At 38.2% G+C, this 24,442-nt stretch overlaps 1 protein-coding gene across 4 annotated transcripts in view; it reads right to left on the bottom strand.

Moving 5' to 3' along the window:
• The window catches only part of LOC149146368 (RNA-binding (RRM/RBD/RNP motifs) family protein), a 218,155-nt gene that overhangs the window by 176,990 nt on the left and 16,723 nt on the right, over positions 1-24,442 (bottom strand). For all 4 annotated transcript variants that reach the window (XM_089448281.1, XM_089448282.1, XM_089448283.1 and 1 more), the window contains exon 2: positions 19,275-19,337. In XM_089448281.1, the coding sequence (XP_089304407.1) occupies positions 19,275-19,337 (63 nt within the window). The remainder of the gene's footprint in view (positions 1-19,274; positions 19,338-24,442) is intronic.

Genomic DNA, 24,442 nt, shown 5'->3' with positions numbered 1-24,442 from the left:
AATTGTGATAGTGATTTTATTCGTTATTTGTCGTAATAGCAAATAAATTGCACATAATAATATTTAGTTAGAAGAATAATTTCCAGTTGTTGCAATAGTTGGAAATTTCACAATCAAGATTAAACCACTCAATCAAAGCAAAGCAAGCTGGATCATGGCTTTGTCCTTCACAATCTTATGGATCCTGCAATAAACCTCTAGTTGTTCGATCCAATTGTCCAACTTCTCTACATTAAGCTCAGCATCATAAGTGGGAAAATCAAAATTAACATCAAGTTTTAACAAAAGATGATTTAGACGAAGTTTTCTCTTTCTTTAAAAAAGTTTTTCTTGAACCAAAAGAAAAAGAAGTCTTAAGAGGACCCCAGCTCCCTCTGCTTTTACTGATGGACCACTTTCCCCTTAATACTTTCACTCACGATACAATTCCTCCACCATGGCTTTCATTGTGGTTGGTTTGTGTGTCTTGAGCCTATTTCAAGGTCATATTCCTCCAACAATCCTTCTCCTCGTTTGAGCTTTTGATCGAGTAAGCATCTGTTGAAAAACGTAACTATGGTCAATTTTCATAATGTAAATTTTCATGGCATATAAATTGTTTATCATTACTAGCATGCTCTTTTTCATGCTAAGATTTATTCACTTTTCAACCATGAGTTTCATGCTTAAGTCAAATTATTGTTTTATTCAAGCATGTTCTTCATGATCATTATTATTTGTATTGGTCAAAGTCAAAGGCTTATTCATAGCCTAGAAAAAGAATTTTCAAAAGATGTAATTTGGGTCAAATTCACTCAAGAAGCCAAGTCGGCCCTACCCAGGAAGAGACACCTTTTCGACCCCCTATGAAGAAGCATAAATAAAGGTCAAGTTGAGCTCATTTGGAGACCAATTAGCATCATCTCGTCTTCTATTCTTTTGTAGTAGAGCAAAAAAGAGAGCGAAGTCAACGAGAGAAAGTACAGGCTGAAATCTTATCTTTCTTGAGCTCACACGTGTGGAAATTCTACTAGGACAAATCTCCTGTTGGTATCTTAATGTTTGTTCTTGTTGTTGGACTTCTTGTTGTACTTGTTGTTGTACTTGTCGCTGGAAGGATATCTTGAAAGGAGGGCTTGACTTGGCATCTTGAAGCTCGGAGTCTTGTCTTGGCCTTGGGTCTTGGATATCTCACTTTGATCTGATTCTATAAGAAGAGAATTTCTTGGGTTTTTGCCCTTGTGGGGTTTTTCCCAGGCTTAGAACCTAATTTTTGTGTCCTTTGTCTCTTTGTGATCTTCATGTTTTATAAATTTTGATAATTGCATGATGAAGAGAATGTAAATTTTATAAGAAGCCAACAAGCATTTATAAGTAATTATCAAGTTAAAGAAATCAATCCAAATCCACTAGCATCTTGGTTTCTCAACATGGTATCAAAGCCAAGGTGAAGGAAGGTCAGTTTGAAGATCTCTCTTTGTTGGCACCTTGAAGAGCTATGGTGAAGCAAGGGAAGTTGGAGATCACATCTTGTAGGGAACTAAACTTATCTTTGTGTATCAGTTGAAGCCCTAATCCCTAGAAAACCCAACTCAGATCTTTGTTAAAGGTATCTAAGTTGCCTCCAACAAAATCAAAAGTTTTGGACCAGAGATGAATTCAATCTAAACCTAAAAATCAAATATCCTTAAAGGAGGTCAAAGCCCTTAAACTTGGAAGCAAGCTACCTAACCGAAATAGCTCAACCTCATTCTCAGAGATGTCTCGAGCCTAAGGACCGAATAGGAAAAAGATCTAGTTTGACTCAGATTCAGAAAAAGACCAAGCTTCAAATCAAGTTTCCCATGTCTCCTTGTACCTCTAAACCATGAAGTCCAAAGATCATCTTTGCATGACCAGTAATCCGAGCCTCAAGTTTCACTGTGGTTAAAATTCAAGTCTACTATTGATATGACAAGTTTGAGTGAAGAGTCAAAGCCAAGCCTCTGTGAAAAGAGAAGGTCTGAGTCTCCCTCTATGATGTAATTCCAGTATTGAAATTCTATGTGATGATTCGAGTTCCAATCTAGAGATGTTGATGATCAAGAAAAGAATATTTGTGGTAAAGAAAATTTACAAGTCTCCATGACATCGAAGGCAAATCTAATCGAAGGTACAAATTATCTCATATCATTACAGGAATGAAGGTTATCTTAATTTGTATATTACCTTGTAAATTGCCATGTAAATTTATCCACTATTATCCTATACATGGCAATCAAAAATATAGTTGAAGATTTGAATCATCCATAAGGAAACAAGTCTGGGGTAGCAAAGCCGAAGATCTAAGCATAGAACCTATGTGGCATCTGAATTATCTTTGTCATTTAAGACAAGGGCGAGATTATGAGGTATATACGAAAGGACATGAGGGACGTGACTCTGCAATTTTTGACAAACAGAAATTGGTGACATACACAAAGGTCACCTTACTATGGTATACAATCTATAAAAGACACTGGTACTACGTAATCAAAGGTTGGAACTTTGAACTAAGATAAGATATGCGAAGCTCATCTATGGCATTGTATACAAGGACTGAGGAACGTTGTCATATGGCTATATATCTTCATTGAGAATAGAACTATGACATTTTGAGGAAGAGGCCGAAATTACTTTGAGTACTCTATGGAAGAATGCATATTTTGTGACATCATATTAGACATTTTCTTTTGTGATATACGTAGTCCTTGGACCAATGACATCCTAAAGGCTGAGACTAGAAGAATCATGAATAGATATATGAGTATATGAAGCAACCACGCTTCCAAGACCCCTATATGTAATAAAAGAATGAATGAAACCTTGAAGCCGACCAAATTGGCATTGAATGTTGAAAGCTTGAAGGACAAAGGGCTGAGATCAATGTAAAGACCATAAGAATACTAGGTTGCAGCAGTGAATTGAATGAGAAGTTAGATTTTAGTATAAGCAACCTCAAGAAGTTACAATATAGTACCATACCCAAAGGCAATAATGGAGAACAGGTAAAGTTAAAAGAGGTACGTATAGACTATTGTTCATTTGCAACTAATGATCTATGTCAATAGTAGTGACACTAAGATATTGATCTCTTGAAATATAGTAATGTATCTTAGAAAGGGTTTGTAAAGATATATTTTAGAAATCATTAGCATTTGAAGTCTTTCCTTGCATATAAAGGTTATGAATGAAATGGATTCTATATAGAAAGCATGCTAATGATATTTTTAGGGTTTGTATATATATAGAACTTGCAATTTATAATCTGACAGATCTTGAAGACTTTAGAAACTAGAGTTTGTAAACCCTGGCATAGTTTGGATTAAGAAGAACCCCAGGAACAAAAAACCTATCTAATCGTGCTTACTATAAGAGGTAGATCTAACCCTTGATAATAATGACATCAAGCTAATGTGAGAACAAGGTTGGTGAACAGATCCTAGATTAAGAGGAAGCCAACCTTGCTCAAAAGATAAGTACTCTACATTACTACTATTGCCATTTTATCTTTGTACTTTGCTTTTTGTTCTTTCATAGTCTTCTAATAAAGGTTGCAGGTCAAGACAAGATCTATCTAAGCTTGATTAGCAAATGGAAGAATTAGAAGAACACGTCAAAATATGAAGATTAAGTAGAAGGAAGAAGACGTTGATTAAATGGCAACATGAAAGCAAGAAGTTCACTTACCTTAGCCGGCAAAAGGGAACTATTAGATTTGGTACAAACTAGAGAAGCTTATGATAAAAAAGACAAGATGATAGATATATAAAAGAAGTTGAAGAATTCTGATAGTTGTACCGGTAGTTGATTGGTTCAATCCATGAACGCATTGATTGATGATATTGATGTTGATAGAGATACTATTGTTGATTGAAATCTGATATAATTTCTTAGAAGAACATGAAAGCAAAACCTTGTTACAAAGCAAGAAGATGTGAAGGTGTGTGCAATCAGATGTGAAGTTTGGCTCCATAAGATGTTTGATGGACTACTTGATGACATGTTGAATTCAAAGTTGCATTAAGATTGTCAGAGAACCATGAAGATCGAAGCTTGTTATGACGTGTTGTAGATACGAGCCAAGAAGCTACAACAAATCTCCACAAAAGACCAAGTAATCGATGCATTGATGAGTATCTTTGACAAGCTTAGACTTTCGGTTATTTCTCCTTGTTTGAGAGGGAGTGAGAATCTCCACCCCGGTTGATAGGGAGTGAGGATGGGCACTGTATTCTCCATGTGTCATGAACTATGGCCAAGACTAACAACAGTAAGCCTAGTGAAGGCTCTGGTAAGGAGAATGGTGGATTGGATAAGCATCTGGGACCAATATTCTTTAGAGATTTGTATCTAAAATAAGAATAGTCCCGAGGACCGATATCCTTTGAGGATGGATATCAAAGATAAGAATAGTTTTGTGAGGACATACCTGGTGAACATCTGGATGATGTATGTGCCTAGAGAGTCGGAGGTGTCCAAATTTATGCCTCCCAACATTTTGCTCCGATCTAGTGGAGAGATAAATCTTGTTAGACAAGGCCTTGCTCTTTTTGACAATGTTGGTTATGATGATGCTTATCAATCTGAGATCCTTTCTTATGAGAATATTTCAATTTGAGAATATCTTGTTGTGTCATTATAAATACCTACCTAGTTAAGAGGGAGTGTTGAAAGATGAAATTATTGTCAGTTTTCATAATGTAAATTTTCACGACTAATAAATTGATTATCTTTACTAGCATGCTCATTTTCACGCTAAGATTTATTTATTTTTCAAACATGGGTTTCATGCTCATGTCAAATTATTATTTTATTCAAGCATGTTATTCATGCTCGTTATTATTTGTATTGGTGAAAGTCAAACGCTTATTCATAGCCTAGAAAAAGAATTTTCAAAAGATGTAATTTGGGTCAAATTCACCTCAAGAAGCCAAGTTGGCCCTACCTGTCAAGTTAGCCCTGCCCAAGAAGAGACGCATATTTGACCCCCTTTGAACAAGCATAAATAAAGGTCAAGTTGAGCTCATCTGGAGACCAATTCGCGTCATCACATCTTTTATTCTTCTGCAGTAGAGCGAAAAAGAGAGCAAAGTCAAAGAGAGAAAGTAGAGACTGAAATCTTATCTTTCTTGAGCTCGCACATGTGGAAATTCTACTAGGACAACTCTTTTGTTGGTATCTTAAAGTTTGCTCTTGTTGTTGGACTTGTTGCTGGCTTGACTTGGCATCTTGAAGGTTGGAACCTTGTCTTGGCCTTAGGTCTTGGATATCTCACTTTAATCTGATTCTATAAGAAGAGGATTTCTTGGGTTTTCCCCCTTCTGGGGTTTTGCCCTGGCTTCGAGCCTAATTTTTGAGTCTTTTGTCTCTTTGTGATCTTCGTGTTTTATATATTTTGATAATTACTTGATGAAGAGAATGTAAATTTAATAAGAAGCCAACAAACATTCACAAGTAATTATCAAGTTAAAAGAAATCAATCCAAATCAACTAGCATCTTGGTTTCTCAACAACATCCACACTCGCAAATCTTATCAAACCTACTCTAATAGCAAACTTGATACAAAAATCTATGACTTGATTTGCTTAATTATGAGTAAGAGCAAGAAAGGAATGAAATGAAATGATGAACAGCAAATAAATTCAGAGCCAATAGACAGAGATTGATAACGAAGTTCACCTAATGCGGGTTACGTCTTTGGGTCCGCTTCCAATGGAATGGCCTGTTTAATTATGGTGCAAAAGGTGACAAGATTGCATCAAAACACGATCTCCAAGTTGAAAAATCCACTCTCATCTTTCTTTGTGCTCAAGCTCAAAATTGAGTTTTTTACAACATACATAGTGTAAAATTGTTCAAAACAATTTAATTGATATTCCCTGCACAATAGCTCCCCCTGGTTTATAAACAATTTGGGCACAATAGACCAGCGATCGAACCCGCAGGCTATGTGCCATGTTGCAATATAGGGTGTTATTACGAAACAAAATGCATTGAGTGTCGGCGCATAACAAGAACCACCATTGTGGTGTACCGGTAGAGGACTTGGCGGAGTTTGTTGGCATGCGGGTAGGTCGTGAGGTAAAACCCCATTGGCGCCTAGCATCTTGGTTTCTCAACAACATCCACACTCGCAAATCATGTCAAACCTACTCTAATACCAAACTTGATCCAAAAATCTATAACTTGATTTGCTTAATTATGAGTAAGGGCAAGAAAGGACTAAAATGAAATGATGAACAGCAAATAAAATCAGAGTTAATAAACAAAGATTGATAACGAAGTTCACCCAATGTGGGTTACGTCTTTGGGTCCGCTTCCAATGGAATGGCCTCTTTAACTATGGTGCAAAAGGTGACAAAATTACATCAAAACACGATCTCCAAGTTGATTCTTTGTTCTACAGCAACTCGGTAATTTCTAGAAACCCTGAAAAATCTATTCTCATCTTTCTCTGTGCTCAAGCTCAAAATTGAGTTTTTTTACAACATACACAGTGTAAAATTGTTCAAAACAATTTAATTCATATTCCCTGCACAACGACTCCCCTAGTGCAATAGCAAAGGTCTGGTTTATAAACAATTTGGGCACAATAGACCAATGGTCAAACCCGCAAGCTATGCGCCATGTTGCAATATAAGGTGTTATTAAGAAACAAAATGCATTGAGTGTCGGCCCATAACAAGAACCACCATTGTGGTGTACTAGCAGAGGACTTGGCGGAGTTTGTTGGCATGCGGGTAGGTCGTGAGGTAAAACCCCATTGGCGCCATTTTCTCAAAAACAAACTTTCCAAATTTGATATAGAATGTCGTTCGCAACTCTTAACAAGTGGTTCTAATGGCATAGTAGTAGATGATGATTTGTAACTTGGAGGTCGAGGGTTCAAACCACCCACCCGAAGATCATGCCGATATAATTTTTAAATGACCCAATCCAAATAGGGCAATCAGAAGTTGGCATGTGGAAGCTTCTGATTGAGCCATGTCACATCCAATCAATGCCACGTAAACCTTACACATCAACCATCCATGCCACGTGTCCTACTCTAGAGATGCCACCTGTCAACAATCCTGGCACATGTCCTCTTCCAGAGCTGCCATGTCATCTGACTATGTTGCCACATGTCAAGCCCTTGTGATGCCACATGGCACACCCTACTAACTTTTTGTTTGTTTCACAATAACTTCAGAACTCCATAACTTTCTCATATGACATCCATTTGACTTCGTTCAAACATCATTGGAAAGCTCTCACCATGCTCTTTGACATTGAACACCTTGCATCATCATTTGAAGACTTCAACTTTTATTGATCATGAAGATCCTCTTGGATCATGTGTTTATATATTCCATTATATCAGTGCATTGTTTATTTCAATTCATATGTTAGTTTGTTCATTAAGCTTCAAATGTAATTTGGTTGGGCATCCACCTTAACCCAAAAGTAAACAAACCAAGCATTGGAAGCAAAATTAGAATAGAGGTTTCATATGTGCCATACCATCTATGCACTCAAAATTGCACTAAGAACGAAAGCCTTGAAATCAATTATGAATATAGAGATCTTTGCATAGTTCCAAGAGCAAAGACCAAATCTCATTTCCACAAAAAATCCATGCTAGTGAGACATGCAGGTTATGAATACCATGCTTACATAGCACACTTAGTCGCACACACTACTCTATGGGTATCCCTCCACTCAATAATGGATCGCAAATTCTAGGGCTACCAAGCATATGATGAACTAAAAACACCTCCTCTATAATTACAATGATGAACATAAACGTGAGTAAGTAGCTATTAGTGATAACTCCACACTCCATTCTCTAGTCGCAATACTACTCAAATAGACAATGCTCAATACAAAGATTTTCTCCATGTTCATAGAGTGAGAGCCAATCTTCTCTATATTTACCCCATTACTCACACCAATAAAAAGGAGGAATTTTGGCCAAATGCATTGGTTGCTAAAAACATCAACGACAACATCAAAGTTGTTTCCATTGGGTAATGTGATGAAACCAAACATATGTACAAGTTGCAAAAGTCTTCTCTACCTCCAACTTCAAATAAGTTCATTGCAATGGTGGAAGGGCAAATGATGAAAGTAAACTAAAGCACATTTGTTATGTTCACACCAAATACGAATCATTACAGCACACGAGTCCTCTTCACCTTATGCAGGAGCATGTGACTTGGAGGGAAAATCTTCAAACTTATTCCAAAAATCCAAAAAAATCTACAGGCAAAGGAGCGGGGTCCTTTAGCCAGCAATTTCCATGCTTTTCTAGTTTAGGATAAGGATAGAATTAAGAATAAAATCACGCGGTAATAATCGCTTATAGATAAGCTGTAATAAGCTTTATGCATAATTGCTTTAAATCGCTCTGTGTAAAAGGCATGCTTTTGTATGGGATAAGGACCGAGAGGGCTTATCTATTAATTATAAAACGAAATAACAGGACGCTCGAGAAGAGTCGAGCCGGGAGGCATTATCATCTGCAAAAACTCTCTCTGTGCATCTGATTTTATGATTCTCTGTTGAATGGTAATTGTATGCGTGTATCAGTTTTAAATGGCTTTCTTCTGAGTCTAAATATCAATGAATTAACCTTATTTTCCAATTAATATTTTTGTTGAAGCCTTTAGGTTATGTTTTCCTTTCATATCGGCATGCATGTTCTCTTACATGCATTGTTAAGCTCCGCAGCGGAAGACTATGTTTTACACAGAGAAATCGTGAAATTACTTAGCCGGAGCAGAGTTCCGGACTTGAAATTTTATTGTACAGAGATTATACCCTCGTCGGGTCCGAACCTTTTATTGCATCGTTGAGTGCGAGCGGGACAGAGCTAACCTTTGGAACCGCCGAAGTCCGAAACTCCGACAGCCCGGACCCAAAACACTATAGGGAAGAGTGGAAAGGTTATCGAGTCCGCAATAGTTATCGCATCGCCAGATTAGAGTAGAAGGGGCCTTGCGTCGGGAGCATTGGAGTCGCAATTGCGATCTCTGATAACACTAGGTGTTATCGCGTCAGAGGAAGGAACTCTAGAAGGACCGATTGTATTGCGATAGTGTTATCTGCGCCGATAGTGTAATTCTTCAGAATTAATATTATAGTGGGTTTTAAAACGCCGATAGTGTATTTTCCTTCCTTTGGAAAGAAAGCCCTTCGCCTGTGTTTTGCGTGTAACACGCAGTTTCCTCGTTTAAAAGCAACACTAGTATATTTTTGTAATTCCTATGGAATTATGTTCCGAAAGGAGGAAAACAGGCATATGATCTAATTTATGCCGATAATAAGGGTTGGGGTGATCAGAGGGAAACCTCATGAGGAAATCAGTTTAACCTTAGATGACTGATACACCTGTAGAAAAAGAAGGAGAAATTCAGCCAGAGTTAGAAGAAACTATATCAAGTCTCGGCCACTTGTCCATATCACCTGCACCCAGGCCACCATTAGTGGTATCAAAGCTACTAGCTGACATTGAATTGAATCTCAGAAACAGGGGAAGGAAAATTACTATGGCTTTCAGAGTTGGAAGAGGACGAGGACGTGGTGGAAGAGGACGGTCTGTTGCAAATGCTGAAGTAATGGGAGTTGTGCAACAGATGCAAGCTAGATTGGATGCATTAACAACAGGAAGAAATATAGATGATGGAGATGTTAGTGAACCTGAGATTGAAGCTGCAGAGGAAGAAGCTGTAGCCGTTACTCCTGAGATGAGATTCTTCTAATCAGTGTTGAGATCCACAGCTAGGCCAAAGACCAAGGTTTCAATATATGAAGGAGGATTGAATCCAGAAGAATTGATAAACTGGATTAATGGCATGGAGAAATTCTTCGACTATGAAGAAACAGAGGGTGAGAAGAAAGTAAAGTTTGTTGTCACCAAGCTAAAAGGCCATGCAGCGCTTTGGTGGGATGGTGTGCAAGCAGAAAGAAATAGACTTGGCAAGCAACCTATCAAGGATTGGAGCAAAATGGTGGCAAAGCTAAGAGGTAAGTTTCTACCAAGTAATTATCAACAAACGTTGTTCAGACAGATGCAGAATCTTAAACAGAGGTCTTTGACAGTGAAAGAATACACAGAGGAATTCTACAAGGTAAGCATAAGAGCTGGAGAAGACCAGGATACAAATGAGAAGGTGGTCAAATATGTGAATGGTCTTAGGATGGACATTCAAGATGAGATAAGTATACTGTCTCCTAAAACAGTAGAGGAAGCTTATCAGATAGCACTGAAAGCTGAAGAAAAACTCATGAGGAAGCAGTCTGCCAGAGGGAGAGGTACTTTCCGAGGAAGGGGAAGTCAAGGTGGTAGAGGAAGATCTACAGCACCTAAAGATGGAGCTAGCAGCAGCTCAACCCAGCATGCACCCACAGGAGGTGATGCAAGAGGCAGAGGGAGTTTTTCTAGAGGAAGAGGAGGCAGAGGAAGAGGAAGAGAAATAAGATGTTACAGATGTAACAAACTAGGACACAGAGCTTTTGAGTGCCCAGAGAATGCAGGAACAAGCCAGAGGAATGCAATTATTGCTCCAATTGAGGGAGAAGCAACAGTGGTAGAAGAAGAAAATATAATAGAAAGAGGAGAATCTTTGGTAGTTAATAAATTTTTGCTCAAGCCAGCAAAGGAGATAGTTGAACCATCACAAAAAAAGACTTTATTCAAAACAGTGTGTAAAGTTCAAGGGAAATGTTGTCAGATGATCATTGATAGTGGAAACACTGATAATTTGGTCTCTACAGAAGTGGTGGAGAAATTGAAGCTGAAGACAATGAAACATCCAACACCTTACAAGGTGTCATGGTTACAAAAGGGACATCAACTGTTAGTGAATGAACAGTGTGAAGTGGAATTTCAGGTGGGCAAGTATAAAGATAAAATTGTATGTGATGTGATGCCAATGGATGTGTGTCACATATTGCTTGGAAGACCTTGGCAATATGACAAAAGAGCCATGCATGATGGAAAAAGAAACACCTACAAGTTTGGAAAGGATGGTGTCAATCATACATTGCTGCCTCTACAAGAAGAAGATGTACCAGGAAAGAACACTGATCCAAAAACTCTGTTACTAGGAGGAAAGGAATACTTGAAGCAGATTGAAGAGAATGAGGTAAATTTTGCTGTAATTTGCAAGCCCAAGGTAATAGTGACTTCTACTAAAGTTTCTGATTTACCCATTGAAATTCAAGAAATGTTGGAGAACTATTGTGATATTATTGTTGATGATTTTCCTAATGAGTTGCCACCCATTAGAAGAATTAGCCATCATATAGATTTGATTCCTAGAGCAAGTCTACCTAACAAAGCAGCTTACAGAATGACTCCTACAGAAAATGAAGAGGTTAGGAAGCAGGTGCAAGAATTGCTTGACAAAGGGCTGATCAGAGAAAGCTTGAGTCCTTGCGCAGTACCAACGGTGTTGAGTCCAAAGAAAGATGGAGGCTGGAGAATGTGTACAAATTCAAGAGCCATCAATAAAATCACAATCAGGTACAGATTTCCTTTACCTAGAATTGAAGATTTAATGGATTGCTTGAGTGGAGCAAATTATTTTTCAAAACTAGATCTTAAAAGTGGGTATCATCAGATAAGGATAAGAGAAGAGGATGAGAGGAAAACCGCTTTTAAGACAAATGAGGGCTTGTATGAATGGAGAGTAAGGACTTTTGGGCTGTCAAATGCACCAAGTACGTTTATGAGACTCATGAATGAAGTTTTTAAAGATTTCATTGGTAAATTTGTAATAGTATATCTGGACGATATATTAGTTTATAGCAGGTCTAAGGAGGAGCGAGTGAGACATCTGAATTATGTCTTACAAAGGCTATAGCAAGAGAAATTATTGTTGAATTTGAAAAAGTGTTCATTCATGAAAGAAGAGCTAGTGTACTTGGGTTTCGTAATTTCTGCTAAAGGGCTGAAGATGGATCCGAAGAAGATCAAGGCAATCATGGAGTGGCCTTCACCCAAGAGTGTTTTTGAGGTAAGAAGTTTTCATGGTCTTGCTAGATTTTATAGAAAATTCATCAAGAATTTTAGTAAGATCAATGCACCTATTATTGAGACCATAAAGAAGGATAAACAGCCATTTAAATGGACTGCTGAAGCATAAAAGAATTTTCAACTGTTAAAGAAGAAAATCACTGAAAAGCCTATTTTGGTTCTACCTGATTTTAGTAAACCTTTCCAAGTGAAGTGTGATGCCAGCAGAGAAGCTATTGGAGGTGTATTAAGTCAGGAAGACAGACCAATAGCTTATTTTAGTGAAAAGTTGAATGATTCAAAAAGGAAGTATTCTTCTTATGATAGGGATTTCTATGCAGTTGTACAGTCATTGAAGAAATGGAGGCATTATCTAATGTCAAAGGAATTCATCCTTTATTTAGATAACCATGCAATACAGTTTATAATGCAGCAACAAAAGCTCAGCCAGAAACATGCTAAATGGGTAGAGTATCTTCAAGGTTTCCATTTTGTCTTGAAGCATATAAATGGCCAATTAAATAAAGTTGCAGATGCCTTAAGTAGGAGAAGTGTATTATTTCAAGAGAGTCAAATCCAAGTGTTGGGTTTTGATTTTCTTAAATAATTGTATGAAACAGATCTAGATTTTAAAGAGGCATTTGAAGCTTGTAAAAATCATGTTTTGATGGATAGGAGTAAATGGTTGGATTACTTCTTACAAGATGGACTGTTGTTTAAGAAAAATCACCTGTGCATACCAAACTGTTCTATGAGGGAGAACTTAATCAAAGAGAAACATAGTGGATGACTTGCAGGACATTTTGGTGTAGAGAAGACTTATGAGCAGTTAAACAGATTTTATTTCTGGCCGAAAATGAAATCTAAAGTGGAGAAGTATGTGAAAACTTGCAAAGTCTGTCAATATGCAAAGGGAAGGAGCCAAAACACAGGTTTGTATATCCCATTACCAATTCTAGATAGGCCTTGGCATATGGTAAGTATGGATTTTGTTTTGGGCTTGCCGAAGACTCAAAGAGGTAATGATTCAATTTTTGTTGTAGTGGACAGATTTTCAAAAATGGCACACTTTATTCCATGTTATAAGACTAGTGATGCTTCTCACATTGCTAATTTGTTTTTTAAGGAGGTTGTAAGATTGCATGGGTTGCCTAAGAGTATTGTCTCAGACAGGGATTCCAAATTTGTTGGACATTTCTGGAGGACACTATGGAAGAAATTGGGAACTAAATTAAGTTTCAGCTCTGCCTATCATCCACAAACTGATGGATAGACTGAAGTTGTGAACAGGAGTTTGGGCAATCTTTTAAGGAGTCTTACTGCAGAACATCCAAAGCAATGGGATCAAGTGTTGGCACAAGCTGAATATGCATATAATGACTCGCCTAACATGAGTACAGGACAGAGTCCATTCAATATTGTTTATGGAATGCATCCAAGAGGAGTATCTGAGTTAAGAAACTTGGGAAAAGATGAGATGAGAAGTGTAGAGGGTGAAGATTTTGCTTCAGAAATGCCAGCAATACATGAACAAGTGAAACAGCAGCTGCAGGATAGTAACATCAAGTACAAGACCAGAGCAGACATGAAAAGAAGAGAGGTAAACTTTGAAGTTGGAGATTTGGTATTGGCACACCTCAGAAATGAGAGATTTCCAAAGAGGGAGTATAACAAATTGAAGTTCAAAAAAATTGGACCATGCAGAATGTTAAGAAAGTTTTTTGCAAATGCATATGAGATTGAATTACCCCCCGATGTTGGAATATCACCAATTTTTAATGTTGCTGACTTGTACAAGTATGAAGGTGAAACTACAGATGATACAGCACAAGATCAAGAGACACAAGAGATTGACTAGGTAAAACAGTTACCCACAACAAAGGAATTGCAGCCAGAAAGAATTCTGGACAAGAAGGTGTTTAAGAAAACAAGGGGACGAGAGTACTTCCAGTATTTGGTAAAATGGAAGGATCAGCCAACCGCTGAAGCTACTTGGGTTACAAAAGACATGCTACAGAAACTAGGCAGTTCTGTAGATGAGCTCATGGACAGGAGCCCATGAAGAATTTTGTCCTCAGGAGTTTGATGCAGGAGCATGTGACTTGGAGGGAAAATATTCAAACTTATTCCAAAAATCCAAAAAAATCTATAGATAAAGGAGTGGGGTCCTTTAGCCAACAATTTCCATGCTTTTCTAGTTTAGGATAAGGATAGAATTAAGAATAAAATCATGCTATAATAATCGCTTATGGATAAGCTGTAATAAGCTTTATGCATAATTGCTTTAAATCGCTCTATGTAAAAGGCATGCTTTTGTATGGGATAAGGACCGAGGAGCTTATCTATTAATTATAAAACGAAATAACAGGACACTCGAGAAGAGTCGAGCCCGGAGGCATTATCATCTGCAAAAACTCTCTCTGTGCATCTAATTTTATGATTCTCTGTTGAATGGTAATTGTATGCGTGTATTAGTTTTAAATGGCTTTCTTCTGAGTCTGAATATCAATGAATTAACCTTATTTTCCAATTAATATTTTCGCTGAAGCCTTTAGGTTATGTTTTCCTTTCATATCGACATGTCTGTTCTCTTACATGCATTGTTAAGCTCCGCAGCGGAAGACTCTGTTTTACACAGAGAAATCGTGAAATTACTTAGCCGAAGCAGAGTTCCGGACTTGAAATTTTATTGTACAAGGATTATACCCTCGTCGGGTCCGAACCTTTTATTGCATCGTTGAGTGCGAGCGGGACAGAGCTAACCTTTGGAACTGTCGAAGTCCGAAACTCCGACAGCCCGGACCCAAAACACTATAGGGAAGAGTGGAAAGGTTATCGAGTCCGCAATAGTTATCGCATCGCCAGATTAGAGTAGAAGGGGCCTTGCGTCGGGAGCATTGGAGTCGCAATTGCGATCTCCGATAACACTAGGTGTTATCGCGTCGGAGGAAGGAACTCTGGAAGGGCCGATTGTATTGCGATAGTGTTATCTGCGCCGATAGTGTAATTCTTCAGAATTAATACTATAGTGGGTTTTAAAACGCCGATAGTGTATTTTCCTTCCTTTGGAAAGAAAGCCCTCCGCCTGTGTGTTTTGCGTGTAACACGCGGTTTCCTCGTTTAAAAGCAACAATAGTATATTTTTGTAATTCCCATGGAATTATGTTCCGAAAGGAGGAAAACAGGCATATGATCTGATTTATGCCAATAATAAGGGTTGGGGTGATCAGAGGGAAACCTCATGAGGAAATCAGTTTAACCTTAGATGACTGATACACCTGTAGAAAAAGAAGGAGAAATTCAGCCAGAGTTAGAAGAAATTATATCAGGTATCGGCCGCTTGTCCATATCGCCTGCACCCAAGCCACCATAAGGGCCTTCCATAACTCAACCCTCCTAGTGGTGTTTACAAGGGATATGTGATGGGTAAGCACCATCAAGAGTCCTTTCCAAAGGACAACGAAAGATAGGCTTTTAAAGCCCTTAAGTTAGTACAATGATATTTGTGGCCCCATAGCCATTTATTCTCCTGGGAAACCAAGTACATCCTCACGTTTATTGATAATTTTTTTAGTTCAACACCATTAAATCCAAGTATAAGGTGTTTTGCCAAAGTATTGTTAAAGCTCATGTAAGTAGAAGATCAATTGTCTTTAATCTAATGGGGGAGAAGTTGAGAAAAACACATTGATAATGTCTTGCATTAGTTTCTTCGCTCTCATGGCATCTCTTGGCAACAAAATGTTCCTTATACTCCTAAAAAAAATGGCATATGTGGAATAAGCTACCTTAAAGGGCTAAAACTTATCACAAGATGTTTCGCATCTTTTCTCCTTGAATTACCTGGAAGATTAGGCTATAAAAATATGAAATATTGGCCTCCTTCTGTTGTTGTTTTATATTCTATTTCATAACATCCCTAAGGCTAATAAAATGTAGGGTTAAGATTTAGGAAACCTCTAGTGAAAGAGGTGAAATTTCTATTTTGCATTAAAAGGTCAAGCAAAAAATTTCACACCTTTATGGAGGAGTTATTTTTGTGTTCGCAACAATGCGTGCATGCTTTTGCATCACCATTCTACTCTCTCATTTCACTGTACTAAACTAAAAATCTTATCTTGTCTAGCATAAATTAGATATAATTTTTTGCTTTTATATATTTTATAGGAGCAACCTTTGCACTACCACTTTGTATATTCATTATGAACATAATATAATTAATAATTAATAATAATTGGTCTATTGAAAAGACATATCTTAAAGGACATGACTATTGGTGAAGGGGTACCTTGCATAATATATCAATCAGGGCCTCATTTGTAACCAAGATATCACTTGTATATTCAACATTTTTATATATTAATATTTATCCTATTATGGATATTTCCATATTCCAAATATTCTAAATACTTGTGTGTGTGTGTGTGTGTATGAACTTTGTTTGTTACATTGGTATTAAAGCTGCATTTTGTGATCACCAGGCCATTGGTTAGCATTTAGTCACACCCTTAAAACTTTTGTAGTTTCTCCAATTCTGACATTTGTGATGAAGCAAAAAAAAAGTTGAAAAATAAATACAAATATATGATATCAAAAAAAAATATTTAAACAAAAGAAAAAGGGAAAAAAAACAATATATATATAGATAACTTCAAAAAAAAAATATATATATATATAGATATTATAAAAATTATAGAAATAATAGATAAATAGTATTAAAAAAGAGACCACAACATACCTGTAGCCGTCGCAGTCGCACTATAATTGCCATTTTCGTCCTACGAGCAGTCGCCAACAAGCAAGCGATCAATCGCCATTCCACATGCCTTGTCTGTCGCCCACATGGTTGTCAACCATCTCCACCGTCTGTCACCCACTCTACTGCCGCCAAATCCCCCCCCCCAACCCATGGCCAAGCTCCACCGCCATCGCCATCTTTGTTGCCACAACTCAACTCCTTGATGCCACAGATACGTTGGTACTATCGGTATTGTCAATCATATTTGCATCCTGCCGCCAACCCCTTTTGTACGTTGCACACCACCACGCATATGTTGCCATCAATTAAAATTTGAAATATTGTGTCCATACAACGCCTTGTATGACTTTCCATACATTGCATCCACACGACCTATCAATACATTACGTTCGTATGATAAACGTGCATCGTAAAGTTGGGAAGGAAAATTTTTAACTTACCTAAATTTATACGAAGGAATTAAAGGTAAGTCTAAATAAAATTCAAGAAAAACTAGAAGGGTTCTAGCGTTCAAATTAAACCACACTTAGAAGTTCATATCATCTTGTATCGTTGAAACTTGAAGATGAAAATTTCGAGAATTGAGAAAGACAAGAAGACATTACAAGACAGAAAAAGATATCAAGTGTTTCCATCAATAAGCTTTGGGGACAAGGCTCTCTAAAGGGTATAGCAATGTTATGAACATAATATATAATTAATAATTAATTATAATCAGTATATTGAAGAGACATGTCTGAAGGGAAATGACTATTCATGAAGAGATACCTTGCCTAGTATATATAAACAGGGCCCTCATTCGTAACCAAGATATCACTTGTACAATCAACATTTATATATATTAATATTTATCCTATTATGGATATTTACATGTTCCAAATATTCTGAATACTTGTGTGTGTGTGTACGAACTTTGTTCGTTACATTGTATTCCACAATATTGGATTTAGCAGTCTTTTTGACCAAAACATTTTTCTCATCTCTAGATCTCTTTCTATTTGCTACCTAAGGCTATCACAAAAGGGAAACAAGCGTCATTTCAAAATAACTTTATTTTCATATGGGTAGCAGTATATGTTTCATTAAAATGATTATTGCTTCTATGTAACTCACAAAACGACTCTATCAAACTTGTTTAAGACTACTTTGATCATCAAATTTATTTCTGCAATAAGTAAACTAATACCAGCCAAATCCTCATGCAAAAAAAGGAAAAGATGGATGAGGTAGTATGGTAGTAGCATTAAAAGGACAGTCTCTCATGGAGGCAAGGAACCAATCCCCTATGGAAACAACTCATACTTCATTCTCATCTTCAACTCAATACCATGAAGCCTCTTCCATCAACAAATTAGTCATATCCTTAATTTAGTGCACAAAGAAACACAAGCAGGTAAGGAAGCATACAAACACAGTATAGTGACAAGCACAGCTGTTTTTAAGAGAGGTTGTTATCCTCCCAGCCCAGCTTCAAATCCCACTTGTGACAAGTTTGACATGCATGGGCTGATTGAGGCTAACAAAGAACCAGCCGCTATTGTGACTCGCGGTTAAGCTGCCCTCCATCCAGATATTTTAGGGAAAGCAGGGGAAATCCCACAAGGTTTTCCTTGGGAATAAAAAAGGAAGTGATCTTGACGATACACGGCAGTTATTTTACCACTGAATAGATGGGCATGGCGATCATTATACTATTACTATGCACAGCTTAACCCTCAAGGATATTAATGCTTTGTCAAAATTAACGACAATTCCAATAAAATAACTATAATATTCATCCAACCCATTCAAGGGCCTACCAAACTTCCTATCACCAAGAAATGTAAATCAACAACATAACATAAAAGAGAGAGACACAATAAAGGTTTCTAGTTACTACCGAACAATTATGTTTTCTTGAAAGAATAAAAGCATCCCAAGTCATGTTGCCAACAGGCAGGCCACAGGTCATGGGTTTAAATCTGGTCGACTCCCCCGGGTTACCAGCCGCTATTGTGACTCGCAGTTAAGCTGCCCTCCATCCAGATATTTCGGGGAAAGCAGGGGGAATCCCACAAGGTTTTCCTTTGGGAATAAAAAAGGAAGCGATCTTGATGATACACAACAGTTATTTTACCACTGAATAGATGGGCATGGTGATCATTATACTATCACTATGCACAGCTTAACCCTCAAGGATATTAATGCTTTGTCAAAATTCATCACAATTCCAGTAAAACAACTATAATATTCATCCAACCCATTCAAGGGCCTACCAAACTTCCTATCACCAAGAAATCTAAATCAACAACGTAACATAAAAGAGAGAGTAAGACACAATAAAGGTTTCTAGCTACTACTGAACAATTATGTTTCTTGAAAGAACAAAAGCATCTTTAATGCAACTTCCTCCGATTAAACTACTTTTAGACAAGAGAAACTCAGACCGCCAAGACAAAGAAAACATACATGCCAAACACTCTACAGGAAAATGTTTAAAATATCTTTTTGTATTTGAATAGTAAAGTTCTTACATTTAGAGCGTGCATTGCAGCTAAGGCAGATTGCTGGTCTGTGAATACTGTAAATGCATACACCTGTTCATCTCATGTCAACAAAGAAATCCAGTTAAAATTTTACCATGGTTAACCTGCCTCAAACTTCAACCATAGTATAATGACGGAGAGTAGTTCATAAGCCACCATTTAATTCAAAATTCATAGCATTTAAGAAACGGGTCATAAATAACAGGCATATAAAGTGCAAAAAGGAGAGTTGACCATGGGCCATAACTGATAATGTGAATACAGAAATATATACAGTTTAAGCAAAACCATCTCTTAATTATTTAACCAGAATCTTGATAATACATAAAGCAATTTATTTTTAGTGCACTGAGTCAACCATCAAAACCCATGCTATCATCTCAGGGGCCTTGTGAAGGAAACAATGTCACCAGCTGACTCATTGTCATGCATTAAGTGAATGTCAAATCTCATCCTTCCAATTCCTACTGATGCCTTTCTTGGTGAAGTATCAGCTAATCAACTGAAAATATTTCCTGTTGTACCAGCTAATCAACAAAAAATGAGGAAAATGAAGCACAGCAAGAACTTATGTTAAACCTGGCAACTACTATCCTGGGAAACAAGATTTTATGTTGCATCTAAACATTAATGAAACAGCCTACTGAAGTATATAATTTAATTGATTATCACAGATACTAAAATTCATAACACCAATTGTTTTTTTAAAGATTCATATCTTTATTCAGAGGCCAAACAAGTGGATGGGGATTCAATGCGGTTACAACACAGAGAGTCCAGACAACAGGGGTGCCAGGAAAGTCCCGGTCTACAAAAGCCAAAAAGGCCAGCATATGAGCTCATTCCCCACAAGGAGGGAGTCAATGTCACAACAAAATGCCAAGGTCTTCATTACTCAAAACAAAGCCAACTCTTGCTTACAACTCCTCAAATCCCCTAAAGGGGGTGCCAATTCTCCTTAAACCTTATAACAACATTTCCATAGAAAGCCAATTGTGACCAAACAAACTGAATGCCATAACAATGTGCAGTTGTCCTTGACCATCCAAGTGTCCTCCAAGAAGGACCACTTCCATGAGAGCAAGGTCACAAAAGGGGAATGAAACTCAGCCTAGAAATTATCCCAAGAGACTCTAGCAGGCTAACATTTCCAAAAAACATGCCAAACTGATTCATCCTTACCACACAATACACACATGTCAAATGAGTACTGCCAAATTTTCAGCCATTACACCACTAGATCTCCAAGACAACACCTTTTATTTAAATGGGGAACAAGGTCAGTTGAAAGTGTCATTAGCTCATAAAAGTCCTTTGTCTCATAGATATAAATAGGCTTCCCACTCTTCCGTCTCCAATCCCTCCATGCCAGCCCTTCCTTAAGCATACTTGTTTTATACCAACAACTTTTTGGATCAACAGCAAAGACACCTTAAAACAACCTTGCCATGCCCAAATAGCTTTTGAATGCAGTTTAGAGACCTCCACGTGAATCACCATTGGGTATCCTGACTCCTAGCTCCACAAGTCCTTCTAGAGGAACGAGACTTACCCAGCCAACCTTCTACACACATAATTTGGTAAGAGTTCAATCTAGCTCCCTCAAGGCTGGAACATCCAAATTTGTCAGAAAGCTAGAACACTAGCATCATGAAGCCCGTCAAACTACCAACAGAGAAATACAAAGACTATCTATCATGCTACCACCACCTTTTTAAGTACAACAAAATGTGACATCACAAATGCCTTCGCAATATAGATTTGTCATATATTTAAAGAGGACCTTTGATACATCCAATACATTTATAATGTTGAATTTAATGACTCACTAAGACCTGCCAAGGAGCATTCTATTCCATTGCCTATATCACTCATTTACCAGCAAGGGCCATCTCTTGGGATTTCCAATCATGGAGGTCCAAATTGTTGATTTGGGGTGGCATCAGATGTGCTCTAGCCATGAAAATTAGTGGAGAGGCTAAAGCACATGAGATCTCCAAGACCTAGAAATGGTTTGGGCAGATTCTAACCGGTTTGGCAGATATTAAAATAATTAATATTTTTAATGGAGTTCCTAAGTCTAAACTGAGGAAAAATAAAATATTAATGGGTATTAATATAAAATTGGGTTAGAAGGTTCCAAAAGTCATGGATCAAGCCAAATCTAAGCTTAGCTGTTGATTAGAGATTTAATCTCGGTCGTTGAAGTGTTGAAATTTGGTATCGGAGGACAGGTGGTTCCCTAAGGCTTTGATCTTTGGCCTAGGGAAAAGTGTCCAAAAGAATTTAATTTTTCTCCTAAAGTGACTTTATAATTTTTATAAAATCAAATCTAATTTAAAAGTGACTTTAATTGATAAAGTTACTAAAGTCTAATTTTAAAGTGACTTTAATAAAGTCAAAGTAAAATTAGAAAGGAAAAGTGACTTTGGAAATAAATGACTAAGTGGGTCTTTATTAAAGTGGGATGAATTAAAAAATAGAAAGTGAGATTTAAATGAGCATTTAATCTCAGCCCTAGATCTCAATCTATTTCAGCCATTGGATTTAGGGATTCCCCAAAAGTCACTTAGGGATAGATTAAAGGAGGGAAAGGAGGAAAAGGTCATTCATTCTTTCATGAGCAGATTGAGAGAAGGAGAGCAAGAGAGCAAGGGAGATTTCTGGACAGTGAGAAGGAGGCAGCATCTTGGCACACATTCCAAGGCAGCGTTTCAGCAAGTCCGTACAGCTGAGTTAGCACACAGTGAAAGGCAGGTTTTGGGCACGATTTTCTAGAAAGGTCGTACAGCAGTTTTGGTTCAGATTCCAAGGAGGCCGTACAGCAAGTTAGCACAGAAATCGAGCAGAAAAACTGAAGTTTGTTGGCACATTTTTCGAGGGAGGCCGTACAGCAAGTCGGTGTACCTTGGCATGCTTTTCTAGGCAGTCCGTACAGCAGCATTTAAGGCTGAAATTTGGGCACAAAAATCGAGGAGGCCGTACAACATTTATTGTTGTTCTATTTTGCTGTTTGCAAGTTTTTCCAGTTGGTTGTGAGGCACGGAAAACGAGATAAGTTGTAAAAGTTTGCTTGCTGATTTTTCGCTGAATATTTCTCTTACTGTAAAAGCATTTTCCATAAATAAGAAGGAGCTTTCGAACTAGTTTTCCCCAAGAGTTGTAGGGGGTTTTTCCAGGGTCACCTTGACCAAAAATCACTGTGTTTAAATGTGTTAAATGGCTGTTTGTATGTGCTGATATTTATTTCTGCATTTTCCAGCATTCTGTTATATTTCCAGAATTTGTGTTTTCAGCAAAATTTATTTTCCTGTTGTTGAATGTATGGATATGGGAAAGGGCATTTAACTATTTTGGAGAAATAAGGTGAAACTGAAAACCGGGGTGGGAAATGAGAAATTTCTACATGGTATCAGAGCTTGAGTGCTGAAGTGCAGCTTGGGACAGCAAGGAGGAAAATTACAGCCTGCTGATTTTTCACTCAGAAAATTCCAGCAAGCTGATTTTTCACAAACAGCAGTTTTATCTTTACTACAGCAGTGCTATTTTTCAGTTTTAGGACAGCAAAATGTCATTGGGATTGAGGGTGGAGGACAGGTTGGATGGGCAATACCAATTACAGCGTTTGGAAGGAGAGAATGCAGAGTATCTTTGAGGAGGCAGAAGTCTGGGACATTATGGTGCATACCACACAGAACCCTGTTGTTGTGCCTACTAATGCTACTCAGTTGGCTGCTTATAATAGAAAGAACAACAAGGGTAAGAGACTGATTCTAGACGGAGTCAAAGACCATTGCATTCCTCATGTGAGAGGAAAGAGAAATGCCCATGAGATGTGGACAGCATTGTCCAATCTCTACCAGAGTACCAATGAGAACCGGAAAATGGTCCTGAAGGAGAAGCTGAAGACCATTAAGATGGGTAATGATAGTGCAGCTAAATATCTCACAAAGATTACTAATGTGAGAGATGAGTTGGCAGCAGTTGGAGAGGTCATTCCACCCACTGAGTTGGTGCGGATTGCAGTGAATGGCCTCCCCCGTTCATGGATGAACTTTGCTGATGGGGTTTGTGCACGTGAAATCCTTCCCACATGGGAGAGGTTTTGGGATGATTGCATTCAGACAGAGATCAGGAAAGGTCAGCTTAGGGCAGCCAAGCCAGTTGAGCAGGATGAGGATGTAGCACTGTTGGCAGAAGGCAAAAAAGGCAAAGGGAAGAAGCAGGCTTCCACAAGCAATGGTGGGGGCAAAGGCAAAGGTAAAGGTAAACAGGGTAACACACAGAAGGACTATTCCAAGGTGAAGTATTGGAATTGTCAAAAGATGGGACACTATGCAGTTGTGTGTCTGGAGAAGAAGAAGAAGAAGGGGAAAAACCAGAGCTTGGCAGCTTCAACAGAGGTTGAGGACTTTGCAGATCGTTTTGACCGGGAGTTTGGGTTCACTGCGTGTGAGTCCTCTAGTGCAGAATCACCTGCCACACAGGTTCAGAGGGAGCATGCTTTTCTCTCGATTAACGGAGCATCTTCGGGTATCTGGTATGTGGACAGTGGGGCTTCACGTCACATGACAGGAGTCCGTGAGTACTTCTCAGAGCTTTCAGAGAGTGGCACTGATATAGAGGTAGTACTCGGTGATGACAGAGTTGTTAGAGCAGTCGGTGTGGGGACACTAACATTTCAGAGGGAGTCCAAACCTCCCTTGAAGGTGTCAGATGTTCTTTATGTGCCAGGGATGAGGAAGAACCTCATATCCATCTCAGCTTTGGAGGACAGAGGATATGAGGTACTGTTCAGGGGAGGACAGGTGTTGATGTATCCCAGGGGCACTCCAGCTGCTTCAGCTAGAGTGATAGGTGTACGCCATGCAAAGGTGTACAAGTTTGCATTCCAGCCCCTTTTGGCATTGAGCAGTAGTACCGACAGCAGAGCTAGCAGTTCTGAGCTGTGTGAGATTTGGCACCGCAGGATGGGGCATATGTATCATGGAGCCTTAAGGACCTTGGGGGAGATCACTACAGGTGTGCCAGATTTCAGTACTGATTACTTTGATACTTGCAGAGGATGTGCGATGGGCAAGTTTGCCAAATCCCCTTTTCCTAGCAGTGACAGCAGAGCTACTAGGATACTTGATTTGATTCATTCCGATGTGAGC

Source organism: Pinus tabuliformis, chromosome X (assembly GCF_031772625.1).
Source record: "Pinus tabuliformis cultivar Carrire ecotype Pingquan chromosome X, CPIR1, whole genome shotgun sequence".
NCBI classification, from domain to species: Eukaryota; Viridiplantae; Streptophyta; class Pinopsida; order Pinales; family Pinaceae; genus Pinus; species Pinus tabuliformis.
The sequence above is the reverse complement of the archived record's forward strand: the minus strand, read 5'-3'. Positions and strand labels throughout refer to the sequence as shown.